General features: G+C 41.4%; 1 protein-coding gene across 1 annotated transcript; it reads left to right on the plus strand.

The window, feature by feature from the left end:
- Window positions 1-9,362: 9,362 nt before the first annotated feature.
- irx4b (iroquois homeobox 4b) lies at window positions 9,363-11,707 on the plus strand. Its single transcript, XM_029514673.1, has 6 exons — window positions 9,363-9,407; window positions 9,665-9,853; window positions 10,127-10,239; window positions 10,492-10,648; window positions 10,896-11,049; window positions 11,142-11,707. The coding sequence occupies exons 1-6, from the start codon at window positions 9,363-9,365 to the stop codon at window positions 11,705-11,707; spliced, it is 1,224 nt and encodes a 407-aa protein (XP_029370533.1).
- The last annotated feature ends 4,910 nt before the right edge of the window (window positions 11,708-16,617 follow it).

A 16,617-nucleotide genomic window follows, 5' to 3' on the forward strand; every position in this document is an offset into this window, starting at 1 on the left:
GATTTGTTAAAGGCCCCCAGTGGATGAGAGCGGTCCAGGACTCGTAGCCTGGCCCTCATGTGCACATTGAGACTCAGCATGGGGCTAACCCTAACCCTAACCAATCACCCCCCTCGCCCGTTCCCTCCTACAGCGGTTACCCCTCCTACTCCTCTCCACTCCTCCACCACGCAGAGATAATCAGGCTTATGTAAAGACGACGCGCTCTTTTGACAGTCATCAGCTCATCAGTGATCCAATCAAGCCCAAATCCGCCATTGTTCGCCCCTCAAAGTGCCTCAAATCCGCTTGTGCAAGAGAGAGGGGCTATGCTCTTTATCCTGCCAATCACTCCTGACATTCCTGCCACTGTTGCCATGGCCTGAGGTCAAAGGTCATAAAAACAGAGTGTATGAACTGACTCGTGGAGAATGGCGGAGCGCTAAAGGAGGGATTCTGTGTGCGATGGCCCTATTGGTCAGCCAACACAGGGGGTAAGTGTAGACAAGTTAGGGCTGTATGGCCCCTGCTGAGGGCCAACTGGACAGAAATAGACAAGGGAGGGCGATGGACAGAGAAAGGGCCATCGCAAGAGAAAGAGGGCAAGAGAGGTGTATGTAGAGAAAGGAGTAAAAAGAGGGTTAGGGAGGGACAGTGTTTGATTGCCAAATAGGCTTTACAGAGCTTGACCTCGAGGGGCTTGGAAAAGAAAAAGCCTGACACGCAGTTAAAGAAATAGTGAACATGCAAGTTAATATTTCTAGGAATATTAATATACATGTCTGCACTTGTAAAATGCGTGAAAAAAACATTTATTCGACAAAAAAAAAAACGACAGACTACAATTAATTCTATACAACCAAAGCTCAAGTATAAAGCTGCCAAAAAGAAAAAAGACGTTTGATATGTGTGTGTGTGTGTGTGTGTGTGTGTGTGCGAGCACATGCTAGCTGCTGAGCTGTAATTTGAAATGGAAATGTACCTCCCAACGCAATGAAGCTAATACATGTCATTGCAGGATAAGCAGGGCACCGGGTTAAATCTGTTGTAATGTCGTCAAAAGAATAATTTTCTGTACCCAATGTATACGTAAGTGAGCAAATGTTTAGCCTAGACAAGATATCATAGGGAATTTACGCCATTCACTGTTCCTCCATAGGGATTAGTGGAATTAAGCATGTACACAAAAGCAAAGTATCAAAACTCATGGGTAATTCAACAAGCTCCACAATACTGAGTTTACCGAGTGCTGCGTTTATTGTCGTGTTGCAGCTGTGAGTACCGTACAGACAAATAGCAAACATCGCCACTGCCTTTAAAAGGAGACAAATTTAATATACAGGGAAAATACACACAACAAATACTATGAAAGGGTGGGAGTGATAAGTCTTTTCTCTTGTTTGCCCATTCATGGCAATAATCTGCAGGAAGAAGCAGATTAGGACAGAGGGAGGGTTCATGGTTGAGTGTCCGCATCGCTGGCTCCTTTCAACCATTTTGAAACAATGTTTATCCACTGGTTTGTTATAGCATAGCAACTTGGCTTAGTGAACTGCTGTGAGCGTCCTGAGGGGGCTGAGGACTCACTGCGTCTTTGTCCAGGATCCATTGAGACACCCTGATGTATTATGGTCGGATACGGGGAGGCTGCACAAAATCAGATCATATTTGGTCTGACAGTGATTTCTGCTGTTTTTTTAATATTTCTCAATCAAATGTTTTGTTTATTATTTAGCCTGTAAATGCATCTTGCATGCTGCGGGCATTCATGTTCTCCATTGGATGAATCCTATTGACACTGGCAACCCCTCCATGTATCAAGCATTTGTCGGTTCCAAATTTATATCAACACTCATGTTTCCCGAATGATGTCTCCTTTTTACGTTGGTGACTTTTCTAGATGCTCATGTGGAACATTGGTAACTATATCTTCTACTTTAGAAATGTCTCAGAGATACGAAAAAATAAATAAAAGGTTATATGATTGTTATTCCTATTAAAAACGCTGGCATGCCAACATGTTGAGCTGTGATGCTAGCATGCAAACCGAAAATCCTAAACATCGGAGCCTGCTAAATAGCATCATGATAGCATGCCGGCGTGCTACTGTTTATTTATCTTAAAGTTAGAGTTGCTGTCGTGACGACAAACTCTTAGGCTACATGCACACAAAATAAAACAGTGAAAAGCATCTGTATCCAGAAAACGATTTCCGCGCCATGTGAGAAAAACAAGTGAGAAACAGCAAAGGCAGCTGTAGCATTAAAATGCAGAATTTAACTGCATGACAGCTGCTGGCAAAAATAACAAGTTCAGCAACACACGTGCAATTTCCTTCCACCTTTGGTGGACGTGCAGTCAATGAGCAACTCAACATCTACACGGACATATCATCAATAGGCGTCCACACAACCTTCTTCCAAGTCACACTGACTAAAATGAAGATTTTTCTTTTCAAAATTAGTGCTGATGCCCTGATGGGACATAACTTAAAGCAGGACAATGTAGTGAGATTATGAAATCCTAAAAAAAATTAACAGAAATGTAAAATAAACTGGTTTGCTTTTTGAACTGGTTGAAATTTGCTCAACAAACATATTTTTTCATATCAGCTCTTTTCAGATCAATAGATGGCAACACACACACACACATATATATACATATCACAAGGATTTTGGAAGAGTACAGTACAGAGTGGTAAACCCCTTCAGGCTCTGTCTCACTCTGTGGTTAATGACAGATGACTCATGGGTCACATAGCTTCACTGTGTAATTACACACACACAGAAAGAGAGAGAGAGAGAGAGACAGTTGTAGAGTAATATGAGTCCTCATTCATCTGTTCAAGTCATTTAGGGTAATAGAGCTTAATGGAGTATATTAACCCTGTCCAGCTTCCATCCACCCTCCCCTCGGATGTATGTGTGTGTGTGTGTGTGTGTGTGTGTGTGTGTGTGTTCGTGCACGTGCACAGAGAAAGGGGAAACCTGCCAACTGTTTATCTGCAAGGGACACACACAGACACACTAGGGGAGCACAGATCTGGTTTCCCACTGTCACAGATGCTTACCCGCCTCTCCATTAGTGATGTGATTGGAGTGGACATAGAAAACCAGCAGCCACGTTCCCACAGGGGCAATCTGAGGAAATTATTGCCCTGCTCCTCTTCGGGGAATGTCATCATTTCAGAAAGAAGCACTTAATCGACTGCTATCACATGCGATTCTCTGTCAGCCGCGTAGCATGAGTTTTTGAGCATTTGGTGAGCATTAATACCACGTGGAATAGTGTTTGATGATATGTGATCAGTCATGGCAAACAGTGAGAGGCTGGCAGGAGCTGCAGGGCTCTGTAGATGTGGAATCAAGAGATCAGACACTAAGCAGTGTTTAATGGGAAAGTGACAAATGAATTATCACTGGAGAATGAAGACTGATACAATAGTCAAGCTCTTTTGTCTGTATTTAACTCTCTGTGCGTCGCAAGAAGTAAGTCAACCTCTAATTTATTAGCATCATCGCTGTATTTCATTCTATCTATTGGTCCTGATGCAAATATTGCGAGAATGCGAATAGAAAAATAAGATGTAGGAAAAAGGGTGGAACAAAAGGTGCAAGTCAGGAGCGTATGATGTTCAGCGGGACACTGCTGGTGGCCAGAAGTCCTGGGGGGTCCGGTTAGAGATGTAACATGAAATCTGCAGGACCACAGACAAGCAGACCTACTGTGTCGTCTTTAGTGGCTCGCAAAACTGTGGGTGACCTTTTCACCCTGGTCAATGATAGCTGCAAGTTGAGACCCCTACACTCTGAGGCTAACAGCACACACACACACACACACACACACACGCACAGGCACAAAGACTCTGCAACAATGAGACTGTAGTTCTTGAAACCAACAGAGGATGGCGCCTGAGGTCTAAGCTTCACATTCAACAGTCGTGCAGCACTTGGGCGGAAATGTACTTCTGATTGTGTTTTTGGACTGAAGTGTGAAGTGGACAATGTCTGGTAATTGTCATCTCCAGCTTCTTGTGATTTTAGAACTTTGTAGGATTATTCTCTTTGTTTACTTTTGTGAGGAAATTACCTCTGGTCTTTTTCAAAGAAATGCCACAAAGATTGGACTTAAAGCTTATAATCTGCACACCACAGCCTTTTAGAAACAGCTACCGACACTGACACATAACTTTTCCCCATTTATGACAGTCGCTCAACAACAACATGATTTTAGGCAAAAAAATAAATACAATAAATAATAATAATCTGATCTCCTACCCAAGGAACAACAACAACAACAAAAAGATTTCCAATAATGTAATAAGAACTGCCTATAATGGCTTAATTCTGAGTAATGTGTTATACTCATAATTGGTGTTATAGGATTCTAATTATTGCATGTAAAGCAGGGGACACATTTTATTTTGCGTGCTTTCATTACTTTCTATAAAACTGTGTAACACTGATGATGTAATGTATCCCTAACAAACATTACTGTAATTTCTTTGTTTATGAGTAATCCTTATGGCGTATTTTGTGGTCAACATAAAAAACATAAAGTATTAACAATATTTTATGGCACTCTTGTAGTTTTTCACCTTTTATACATATAATATTTCAATAAAGAAGTGGGCATACAGAAGTCAAGTGAGACCAAATGAGATATTTTGAAAAATAAATAGATAGAATAACCGATAGAGGATCAGTAGGTGAGATAAGGTGGGTCAAAGTATTTGTTAAAGGCTCTATCGGTCCCTGTGGACTGAGGCTTGAAGAGCTGAATAATGTATGTCCGCTCCTGGAGTAATGAAGTGGAAGTGATAGGGAGGAATATGACTGGCCTCTCAGGGCTCAACGCAAACTGTACACACTCTTAAGAGCTGCCTGTAGACTAAACCTGTCTGCCTCTCTGCCTGAGCCTGTCTCCGTCCTCCTCTTACGCACACACACTTTCACACACAGTGCACAGCGGCTAAGAGGGTTAGCTTGTCTCTGTTCCTGCGTCTTACATCATTGATGAGGAGGACCAGGGCATTTATAGTATCCCACTCAGAGTTCAACAGCTCCAGATCCACCATGAGGCTCTTATTAGATGGGAGCAGAGAAAGCAGGAGCTGGCATGGCTGCTGCTCAGTGGTCAGACAGATACTTGGTGTTGGCAGCCTTGTTTGTGGATCAGATCTCGCCCGGTTTGCACTTGTACTTGGTTGGTGCTAGTGTGCTTAACAAGACACAGCTGCTGTACACCATGTCTTGTGGTGAAAAGAGTGGAATTTTCCCTTCCCCATGATCCATTTATTGCTTGTCCTCCTTGTCCCTTGCCTACACATCTGCCTCTAGTCTCGTTCGTCCCTTCAACTGAGCTGCGTCTGAGATGTTTTTGGTCTCACCATCACATGATCAGACGTTAGACTGACTTCACTACCAGTTTGATCATGTTAGGAAATAACATCAGACAAACATCCAGCCCAGTGACATCAGATCAGACCATGGATGTATTAGGTTGTAATGAGAGTTAAGCAGCAGGTGAATGTACAAAAGTACTTGAAGTAAAACACATACATTCAAAGATTAATCTCTGGATTTTATCAGCTGATATCAATTTATGGTGGTGAATAAGATTTTAAATCAAAGAATCTATTTTTTGAATCCAACTGGCTGTGGCAAAGGGCCACCCACCATGAGTCTGGTTTTGTTGGAAGTTTCTTGCTGGCAAGAGGGAGGTTTTCTTCTCTACGTTCACCAAGGGCTTACTAATTGTGGCAACTGTTGGGTTTCTCTAGGTTTCTCTTGGGTCGTGACCTTACCCTGTAAAGCGTCTGGAGATACATGCTGAATCGTATCATTTACCTGTGTTGAGCAGAAGAGGCCATGTTGGAAACATCAATTTAGAGTTTTAGTTGCCATATAAACAAGGGTCGAGCTAAGGTTAGAGGCTAGGCTAGGTTTTCTTCCCCTCTGCCACTAAGGGCTGACTCGCTGTGGGAACTGCTGGGTTTCTCTAAGTTTCTCTCAGGTTGTGATCTTACCCTGAGAAGTGTCTCAATATAATGTATGCCTATGCTGTGATTTGGCACAACACAAATAAAATTTTATTGAAATGAACTGAATTTAATGAATGAGTTGGAATGACCACGACAATTGGAAGCACAAGTAAAACCAGTTTTCCAAAGTGTATTGTTTTAGACGGCAAAGAATAGAAGATTAGATTGGAAGGTACAGGAAGATGAATTTCACTGATATGTATGAAGCCAGATTGTTACCTACGCCGTAATGATGTGTTTTTTTTTTTTTCCCCACCTTTCCTCACTTAGTAATTGATGTCACAAATGAAAGCAGACTATAGCAGAAGGAAGGCGAACTTGACAAACATGCCTGTTTTTTCAACCAGACCAATGAAAGGCATTTCTTAATATTTAGCTGGGACACTGTCTCTCTGTAGAATCACTTCCTCTCCATGTAAATCCTCATCAAAAAAGAATAAAGTTATGTTTTCACTAAAGTTGTTAGAAGCATTCTAATTTAACCCACCAAGCTACTGTAAGTAAAATAGTAGGGAACCCGAGATGAAGGCTCAAAAAGCATCTACATGTTGAGCAGTGATTAAAATTGCATAGATTTCAGACTTTAGGGTAGAAAATATTCAAATGCAATGCACTGTGATTGAAAGAAGTTGTGATTGGAGTTGTTTGGGCCTCTCTTCCAAACACTCTCTGCAGTTCATAGCCCTCCTCCTCCTCTCACATTAACATGCTTCTATCATTAACCCCCGTGCCCCACCTACTGCATAATAACTAAAGCTGAATGCAGGAAGCACAGAATGTGTTTCCTTTCTTCTTTTTCTCCTAGCGAAGCATTTTGAATGAATGATTGATGTGAGGGGACTTAGATTAGAAAGATATAATCACGGTCTAATGAGCGCAAGGCTTTAAGAAATATATACTGGAGGAATTCCATAAATTTATAAACACATCACATATTAATATATAAGTAGTTGATTGAACATTCAAAAAGAGGGAAATAAGACAATCTGTGCACCTCCATGTGCAATGCACGCTTTATATTCACTCATTTTACCCAGGAAAAAGGTAACAAACACATTGAAAGTGCAATCCGGTCTCTCAATAGTCTGCTCATTCATCTGTACCTCACAAGTTATTTTCCCTGTAAACTATATAAAACCAAGATTAAGCAAAGCCATGTTCATTGTCACTGGCTAAACAAAATGCCACTCTATTTGAGTGGCGTATGTTTTGTGTGAAGACATGCAAAGCCAGCACGGGGAGATAACTTCATTTCCTAGCTTTGAGCACAGAAGAGGGGGAGACAGTTAGTCCATGTTCAGTATATGAGCACCTTTCATGGGACAAATGGAATGTCAATCAAGCGCCAGTACACAGATGCCTCGTCCCTGGTGGGGCCTGAGATGCTTTCTAGTGATGCAGCTCTGTTGTTCCGACCTTACTCTGGGTGCACTGGGAATATTTTGTCCTTTTACCCCTCCACATCCCCTCGCTCCATTTCAGATCCCCTGACTATTAACGATTTCGCTAGTTCCCAAAGTTTACCTCTTTAGGTTTTCCCTCCTCCATTTTTTTTTTTCATTTTGGATTTCTTGCACATAAAAGTTCTCACGCAAGACTTCCTTGTGTCTTATGTCTTCCTTCTCTCCCTTGGTTTTCATGGAATCCCCACTTTTGATTCTCCTCTCATTTCCTAATCTAAGATAAGGAACTGTATGAAAATGATTGGGTTGGGGAAGATAGTAAATGTCTCTATTTCTATTTTTTTTTATTATTATTAAAAGCAGTATCTGTATTTTCTTTGGTTCCTGCCCCTGACCTAGATAATAAATCCCAATACCTTGCCCGTAAGAATACCTAATTAAAATAATTAGGTATTTTAACATCATTTACTGAGCTGTTTTGTAACACAAACTATGGACCACAAAAGTGAAACTAACCTATATGGCTTTGTTGTGAGCTGTCGCGCATTGTTGGTTAAATCAGTGACATGATAGCTGAACCACGTCACTGGATGTGGAAAAGCAGACTCCAGAGCGCATGGTCAATATCAAAGAGCCATTTGTGAGGCAGCTTATAGATCCTCTATAATATTTTAACGAATAACAAAAGGGAAAACCTTTAAAATATCACTTTTGCAACAGCCTCCTCCACCTCTTATTAACTTTTATACAGCCCCTAACTGCCAGTGTCACTACAATTCATTCCTCTAACTAAAATCTATAACTTTTGCCATTTTAGCTTAAATGTATCTGTAAACTTTAACACCGCAAACATCCTGACATTTCCCGAGTTCCTTCTAAACTAATCTCCGTCCTCCCCCTACCTATGAAAGGGGGATACAAATCTAAAGGTGGGTCGAGAGAAACGCTTTCACATCACCGGGGTGGCTTAAGACTTTGTTATTAAAAACATGACAAGCCATTCAGCTGGTAAAGATGCTTACTCAAGGGAATGCAGAGGGTGTTTATTCTTTGATTAATTCGCTTGGAGAAGACCTGAAATTTCCCCACTCATGAATATGTGGATGACAGGGAGATTTCTCCGCGGTGACAACTTATCTAAACTACAGGGCAAAACGATTATGCTAATATCAGGTTGTAGTCATCAATCATCTGGTGTCAATGTGGTGTCAACGCGTCACGTTCCTGATCCCCCCCCCCCCCCCCCCCAGCCACACACACACACACTGGCCAAAGCGCGTACGTGCCCAGCGGTGTTTGTGTGCGTAGGCGCTGCCGTGCTGTGTTTATTTGGGAAGGAGAATTGATCACTTTCTCATTACGCCTGGGGACGATTTTTTTCTCCTTTGGGGCGGGGGGGGGGGGGGGGGGACTGCTCTCCCGGATCAAAGCTGGAGGAAAAATGGGAGGGAATTAATTAGGTGAGTTTCTTCATCCTGATACACACACACACACACACACACACACAGTGTCCGGGCTGACGTCAGGGAGACGCGACTTAAAACCAAAGAGCGCATCACAGTGAGATGAATGAGTTTGATCATACACACGCTCACGCAAACTCACAAACTTACACACACACACTCGACTTGGATTTGGGACTTGGGACACTGTAGCGGCTACGGCAGCAAGGCGGATGAGGCGGGACTGCGAGCCCAGCAGCGAATTTACTTTTACACGCCGCGCGTCTTGGTGCGTAAAATGAAAGCGATGCGTAAATATCCGTCTTCGCCCGTTTGGATAACGTGGTAGACGATATCCGAAATTTTTAAAAAGTGAAAAGTTTAGAGGCCAAACTCGCTTGGAACTCGTGTCAAAGGGGGGAAAAAAGAGAGTCAACATTTTTGACGGATGGTGTTGGTCTGCGCTCCTGCTGCCTGTGTGATCTTGCCTGAGCCATGGCTTACTCTCAGCTGGGATACTCCTACTCCACCACACCGCAGGTACACCGAACAACCGAAGCATGTTCATCCGCATTTAAGTTACAGTTGAAGACTTGAACTTTACGGGCAGACTTGAACTCTAACATTTGACCCATTATTTCAGTTATAACACGAGAAAATCCCACAGAGCAGACAAGAATAACGTAAACAAAAGCTAAATCTAAAGGATTTTTTTTTCTTTTTGTGTCTTAGTTGTGTAGAGAATTCTCGATCCTTTTGTAGAAATTAAGCAGATTTTCACATTTTCTTTGCCAAAGTTTCTGATGACCTCCGGCTCTCTGGCCGGTTGTCTGGAGTCGGGAACTCCTCAGTCTCACCCGGTGCTGCGCACTTCGGGCCACCAGCTCACCCCTGGCACCGGCATCGGCGTCTACAGCGGCCCTTATCCGAAGAGCCAAGGTTACTATAACGCCTGCACCGGCGACGCTACTTCTCTCTATCCCAGAGTGAGTTTCACTTTTAGTTCATCAACATTTTCAGCTTTTTAGCTACACGCTACTCAACTCAAAAAATCTTCAGCAATGGATGGACGAAAGATGGAAAAAAAAGACCTTATTACCATGTCAATTTTGTAGACTTCACCTTTGAGGGTGAAATAGAAATACTTTAAGATGGGATGGAAACAGAGTGCATAGAGTGGATTCATGTAAATATAACATTTGACCCATATATGTTTGAAGGATTCTGACAAAGAAAATGTTTGTTTCCCATGTTTTCAGGGACCGCTAGATCCAAAAGAAGGAGCTGCATCTGTTCATTTGGGGACATCGCACACTCCTGCCTACTATCCTTATGAATATACATTTGGACAATATCCTTATGACAGATATGGGTAAGTGAGAGTCTGCAACATCTTTTATTTATTATTTATTAGATTGATTTATCTTTATATCAGACATATTTAGGACTGGTGACTTACCAGTTAAAATATTTATCCTTGACTTATTGTTTCTGGCATCATTATGCAAGCACGATGCTTTACCCATCATATCCTTCGATATCCTTCAAGCAAATACTTTATATAGTTAATTTCACTCCTTTACATCTGTTAAAACAGACCAGTGAATGTCACTGCCTTCTTCAGGTATTCCTGCTCCGACGGGGCTTCACGTCGTAAAAATGCCACCCGAGAGACCACCAGCACCCTGAAAGCTTGGCTGCAAGAGCACCAGAAGAACCCCTACCCTACGAAGGGAGAGAAAATAATGCTTGCTATCATCACAAGAATGACTCTCACACAGGTAAGTAACAGGATTTAAGTGTAATTCCCCAATAATAAGTCCTTGTCTTCTTTTCTCAGCTTTTTCCCCTGTACTGTGAAAGGTTTTCCTCTTCATTCCATCGCTTACATCCTCTTCAATTTCAATATTAATTGCTTTTCACTTCCCTTGTTTCTTTCTGATCCTCGGCACCACATAACTTCCTCCCGTCTACTATCCTTATGATCTTATTTTATCTTATTTTAATGACCTTCCATCCTTCCCTCAGGTGTCTACGTGGTTTGCCAACGCACGAAGGAGGCTGAAGAAGGAGAACAAGGTAACGTGGTCACCGCGGGCATGTAAAAACTCTGATGATCGAGGCTGTGATGATGACAGCGATGAAGTGGACAAGCCACCGAAAAGTGACGAAGACCTTCCTGGTAAGTATGGGGGGAAAAAATATCATTTATTTAATTCCACTTTGGATTATCCAATGTAGACTTATTGTTGTCTACATCATTCGTTGTTGCAGAGCAACAGTGTGCAGACCTGCAGAGCGACCTTGAGGACTTTGACCTGCTGGAGTCTGATGCTTCTGACTGTGAACCAAAGCCCCAGTTCTTACCCGAAGACAGTGAGGCAAATGCAAACACAGATCTCCCTCATGGGCACCTCACACACAATGCGAAGGAGCGATTGTCCCCAGACTGCCCCAAACTCACACCAGTGCAACAGCAAAGCACCTCCTTCTATCCTAATGAAGACCTCCAAAATTCAGGCACCAAGCCGAAAATTTGGTCCATCGCTCACACTGCTGTGTCTTTGGATGCCAGCTTGCAGCCAGAATACCCCCCCTGTATGTTGTCTTCGAGCGGGTCTTCTCCTGTGTATCCATCAAGTATGGGCCTCACTAAAGAAGACAGGCAGCAGGAATCTCCAGTTGCCACACTAAGAGAATGGGTGGATGGAGTTTTCCATGGTCCCCCTTTCCTACAGCCCAAACCAGCTGAGGCGTGGAAAGGTTTGAATGATGCCATGATAGACAGTAGAATACCAGGAGAGTCCTTTGAACTTCTTAGGTCTACATCATCGTTGTAGTCCAGCCAACACAGCATCAAAAGGATGTTTCAAAGACTGCCGAACTTAAATCAAAAAGTCCATATTTTGTTCATGTGACCAGTTGATCGTTCGCTAAATCTCCACACTTGGAGTCACTGTTGCTATGCCTGTCAGTCTTTTCGTTCTCCCACAGTCCATATAGGCTACAGCTGACATCAGTGGCTGAAGTACCACTCTAATCTGTCATTTTTTAAACAACTGGTTTTAGAGGTAGACAAAAGTGGGGTTCTAATGCATCTTCCAGCAGCTTCTTAAAAACACCACTTTTTAATGTTTCTCATTGATTCATTTTAAAACAAGAGTCTTGTAAAACATGATTTGAATACGCACTTGATGGCTACGTCTTGCGGGGAAAGAAGACTGGAGCAAAATGTCAGCAACCTCAAATGCAATTTTTTTATTTTTATTTTTTTTACAGTGAGGATTAACCCATGTGTTTTGCAAATGCTTTCTTAATTAACATTCGCTCTGGTTGATGGAGTGTCAAAAAATCAGCTGAAATTCAATGAAGAGCAGCACAGTGCTGGAAACAAAAGTGCAGACCCTGATTGCATCCCGGGCGGATTTCCCCACATCGAGAAAATGTTACACTGAGTTTGCTTGTTGTGAAAGCTGCTTCTTATTTTTTTTGACAATTTTAGCCCACATGTAATGTAGTTGGTGCTAGTTAAGCATGTGTTTCTTGGCTTTGGAGGTAACGCTTGGTTACTGTTGGCAGTAATCTAGTTAGCTAGGCATGCTAACGTTTGAAGCTAACATTTAATCCATTCCTTGCATTTTTGCTATTGGTTTCTGTATTAGTTAGGAAATCTTTTTTAAAAATTACAACAACCTCCAGGCTTGTTAAATTGCCAACATTGTTCCCAAAACAGCCAACATGTGGAGAAATCCAAATCTTGAAATTCCCGCTTTGCCAAGTAATGTTTACAACTTAAACAATGACAAGGAAACTGTTGCTTGACGACTGGATTGAGCGTACGGTCAAGAAAGGCCGTTTCTGTCTGACAACTTTAGACTCTGACTGGCTCTATCAACGGTCAAATGTGAGTGAACAAATGTCACCACACACTTCCCTCCAGCAAGGTTATATGGTTTACACAGTAGAAAAATACACAATTGTACACTTGCACTATAGCCTGCACATGCACTGAGTCACAAAAATAAAACCTGTGTTCTGTAGCATGGCAAAGTTTTCTGAGTGTGCCCTTACATTAGGTGTCTACTGTTTTGGAACCACTAGTGTTAACTGTTTCTTGATGTAAATCCTGTTCAGGAACAGTGGAATATACCTTCACAGCTTTGGATGTGTGTGTGGGTGTGAGTGTTTGTCTGCATACGTGTGTTCAGGGAGTGAAAGGGGGGAAGTGGATGGTATTCAGCCGTGACTAATGGAAACACACAGAGGAGGGTGCTGCTAAATTGTTAAATCGATGCCACTTCCACCTCGGCTCCAGATATAGCTGCAATCAGCGATGCGTCCCTTTTCATTAGGCAGCTTTTGACTTTGTCAACCTGGGACTCCAAGAGAATCCACTGCGCGCAAGATGCCTCATAAAAACTCTTAAAGTGAATTTAAGTAAGTGTCACATCTGTATTCACCTCTCTGAAATTGTTCCATATGAGCTATATTACAAAATATCAAACTGAGCAAACAGAAAAATAAGGTTAGCATCATTTAGGGTGATTGTTTTCTAAAATCGGGCTCAATTGTTCAAGAACATTTCAGAAATTTAGAATACAAAGCTTTTAAACCAACACTCTTCCAAAACAAAGCACAACAAAAGATAGAAGTATTTTTTTCATTAGTTTTTTTTTTTTTTTTTTTGCCTCCCCATCCTTTTCTTCCTGCTGTTTTCGATTTAGGAACAGCAATAAAGTATTTATCAGAACAGAGGAGGGATCTGCCTGGGCTTTGTATGGAATTAACCATTTCAGATTAAATAATTCAGAAAGAATTCAACCGAGAATTTCATTCTGTTTCTGCCTCATAAATAAGTAAGATCTAAGATGATAAATAATGACATCTGACTTCTTATTTCTGAAAAGTTTTCTTTCTCATTCAGACAAGCCACAGATATATATTGTGTTATATTTCTGCTCTTTTATTTGCTTTTGCTAAATTTTATGTGCTAAAACTCATACAATTTCAATGCATTTTTGAAAAACTCGGAGTGTTGAGGAAGTTGGGGTGTTTAGAAGGATAAAGAATAGCAGGCAGATAAGATTTTGGCTAAGTGCTGAGTGGGGCTAAGAGATATAGGGTTATACTTGTCCTCACCCCTTAGGCGTTTGAGACATGACTTGTCTCTTGAGCACGAAGCCTGAAGAAAAAGTACATCCACTTAAATTTTGTGTTGAACATTATAACAGTTTTAATTTAAACAATAATTAAAAAAAAACATGTTTACTTGTTTTTAATTTTTTAAATAATTAGAAATTTCTATCCCTTTTCTTGTCTTTCAAATTACTAGAATATGTTGCTATTGAATCCTTAAAACCTGCATAATCCATTTCTCAGATTTATATGTATAAATCAAAGCAGGCACAGCAGAGTTTTATTTTTGGGCAGCAGCTACGTTATGACCACAAAGCTAGCATCTACTGTTAAAGATTACTTAAACTCTGTAAACAGTAACTTTCCAGCAAACAGCTGCATCACACATCCACCAGGCATGAAGCAATAGTAGCATTCATTTTTGGTAATGCAAGTACAATATTAACACTTTTTGTTAACATTTGTTTTTCTTTTTGACTCCTGAGAGAAATAATAAAGGTTAGACTGTATAGCTACTAAATGTTACAATATGGTCACCAGCTGGTGGCTAACTTCATTCAGTCTCCTGTTTGCTGTTTTGATTTCATTTGTAGATTTAAGTGTTTATGTCCAAAACTGCTGCCTGATACACCTGGAAATGACACAATGATAGCCATCAGTCTAAAAACAAGAGTGGGCACTGCACACCCAAAACAACCCGGCTGAAACATGTACTACACTACTATACACTACTATATACTATACTGCTACACTGATGATAATTCACTGCAGATTCATCAATGTTGCAATTCGATTAGTTTCTGCCGTAAAAATATTGAATACACACACTTTAAGAAAATCCCTGGACCTTTTAAAATTGTTCTGCACCACAAGATGTTTATCTGCTCTGTTGGCAGATGATTCTTTCGTGTAAAAATTTCAAAACTGGTACTTAAAAGTCCAAGTGTAGTCGACCTTAGCTTCAAAAACCTAGTTTTGGCTAACTCATAATTATATTCTGGAATGATTACCCTGGGAGAGGGTGTAAAAAGTACAATGTGTGAATTTATAGCCAGTTTTAACAGGGACAATTTCAACAGATTTTTGAATGGTAAAATGCATTTTTTTTTGCCTTGTGAGATTTACCTACAGTCAGTTTTCACAGTTATTTACTGTAACTTACACCTTTCTCCCGTTACCACTGCAACCATCACCCTGCTTACCTCCCCCTCTCTCATTCTCCATCCTCCATATTCCCCCTCTCCCTCCACTTGTTTCACTTCACCTCTACCTGCTCTCGATATGCAAGTGAGCCACTCAACAGCCAGCCTGACATGAAGGCCTGCTCCCTGGGCCATATACTGTGATTAAGCCACAGTGTGTTGCCGTACAGGTCAGGGAATGTTAGACCCACTGTTTACTTGCCTAGCTCACACCATCAGGAGTATATGCCCCTTTGTAGCATATGGAAGAAAGACCGCACACCTGATAGGCAAAGAACTTTTTCTATGCAGGAAAGAAACCTGTCAATGTTTTTTTTTTATTATTATTTTGTTTGATTTTACTAATTCTATTCTGTGTGATCTGCTTTCTTTACCACTTTTAACTTTTTAAATTTCAGCTGGAATGTCTACACAGGAAGTATTGACGACTTCAAATTGCTCCTCTCGACACCTTCTGTCTGACACCTATTTCCTTTCAACACTGTCTGCGTCTCTGTTGCGTACTCAAACACACAGCCACACATGCAGTGGCATACTAATACACACTGCTTGAAGTCTCTTGCGTCTTGTCACACACACTTTGGTTTTCCAGGGCTATCAAAGTGCTGAGTGCAAACTCTCCCCTCCAAAATCTGTCACATGTCACCAGAGGTGTCTCGCTCCCTGTGGTAACCCTCCGAGTTCCTGGCACAAGAACAAGTCATTATTTCCATGGTAAAGGTCAGAAGCTCTGTCACCTGATTCCAAAGTGGAGCAGAGAGGAGTCGCCCCAAGACAATGACCAAAGGTCAGTTTTCTGTTTTGCCTCTCATACAGGAAGTATGGATTTGAAGAGTACAGGCTGCTCCCAGATCTGCCTATGAGCCCTTTTTGGTCAAAGTGGCTTCCAGACAGAGGTTCAGATAATTGGCTGTAGGGAGCTCTGTAATGAGCCTTGGGCTCCATACTGTGACATGTCTTAAAGTAGGGATATTTTAATAGGGCAATTACAGAGATGAAGAGGATGTTTTTTGTCGAGTGAGTGATTGTTGTGGAGGGTCATTGTGTTAAGGAATTCAATGGCATTTAACGCCATTATCTATTGCGTGGCTCAGTGGTGAGATTTTTAATATGATTACAATGTCATATGGGCTTATCTTTGTCGGGATGGCCTGACCTCAGAGTGCACCTATTTGCAATTAGTATTTAATCTTATGCAGGAAAAAAGTGGATAACTGGATGTAGCCTTAGACACCTGTGGTGATTTGACAGTTTAAAGTTGAATCCATGAATGTGTCCATCTGCAAATTGGTTTAGTCCACCTTTATAATGTTGAATTACTTGACGTATATGATATAGAAAATACTGTATTATGCCGGCTGATGCATTTAAGCGCAGTGAATAATTAAAGAGGGCAGTTAAACCCAGTATGA

Source organism: Echeneis naucrates, chromosome 11, assembly GCF_900963305.1.
Source record: "Echeneis naucrates chromosome 11, fEcheNa1.1, whole genome shotgun sequence".
NCBI classification, from domain to species: Eukaryota; Metazoa; Chordata; class Actinopteri; order Carangiformes; family Echeneidae; genus Echeneis; species Echeneis naucrates.

Bases quoted from the DNA above. Each gene is read 5' to 3' on its own strand.
- irx4b (XM_029514673.1), top strand. From the start codon at position 9,363: ATGGCTTACTCTCAGCTGGGATACTCCTACTCCACCACACCGCAG. The intron at 9,408-9,664 runs GTACACCGAACA...TCTTTGCCAAAG, and splicing joins CCTACTCCACCACACCGCAG to TTTCTGATGACCTCCGGCTC. The intron at 11,050-11,141 runs GTAAGTATGGGG...TCGTTGTTGCAG, and splicing joins AAGTGACGAAGACCTTCCTG to AGCAACAGTGTGCAGACCTG.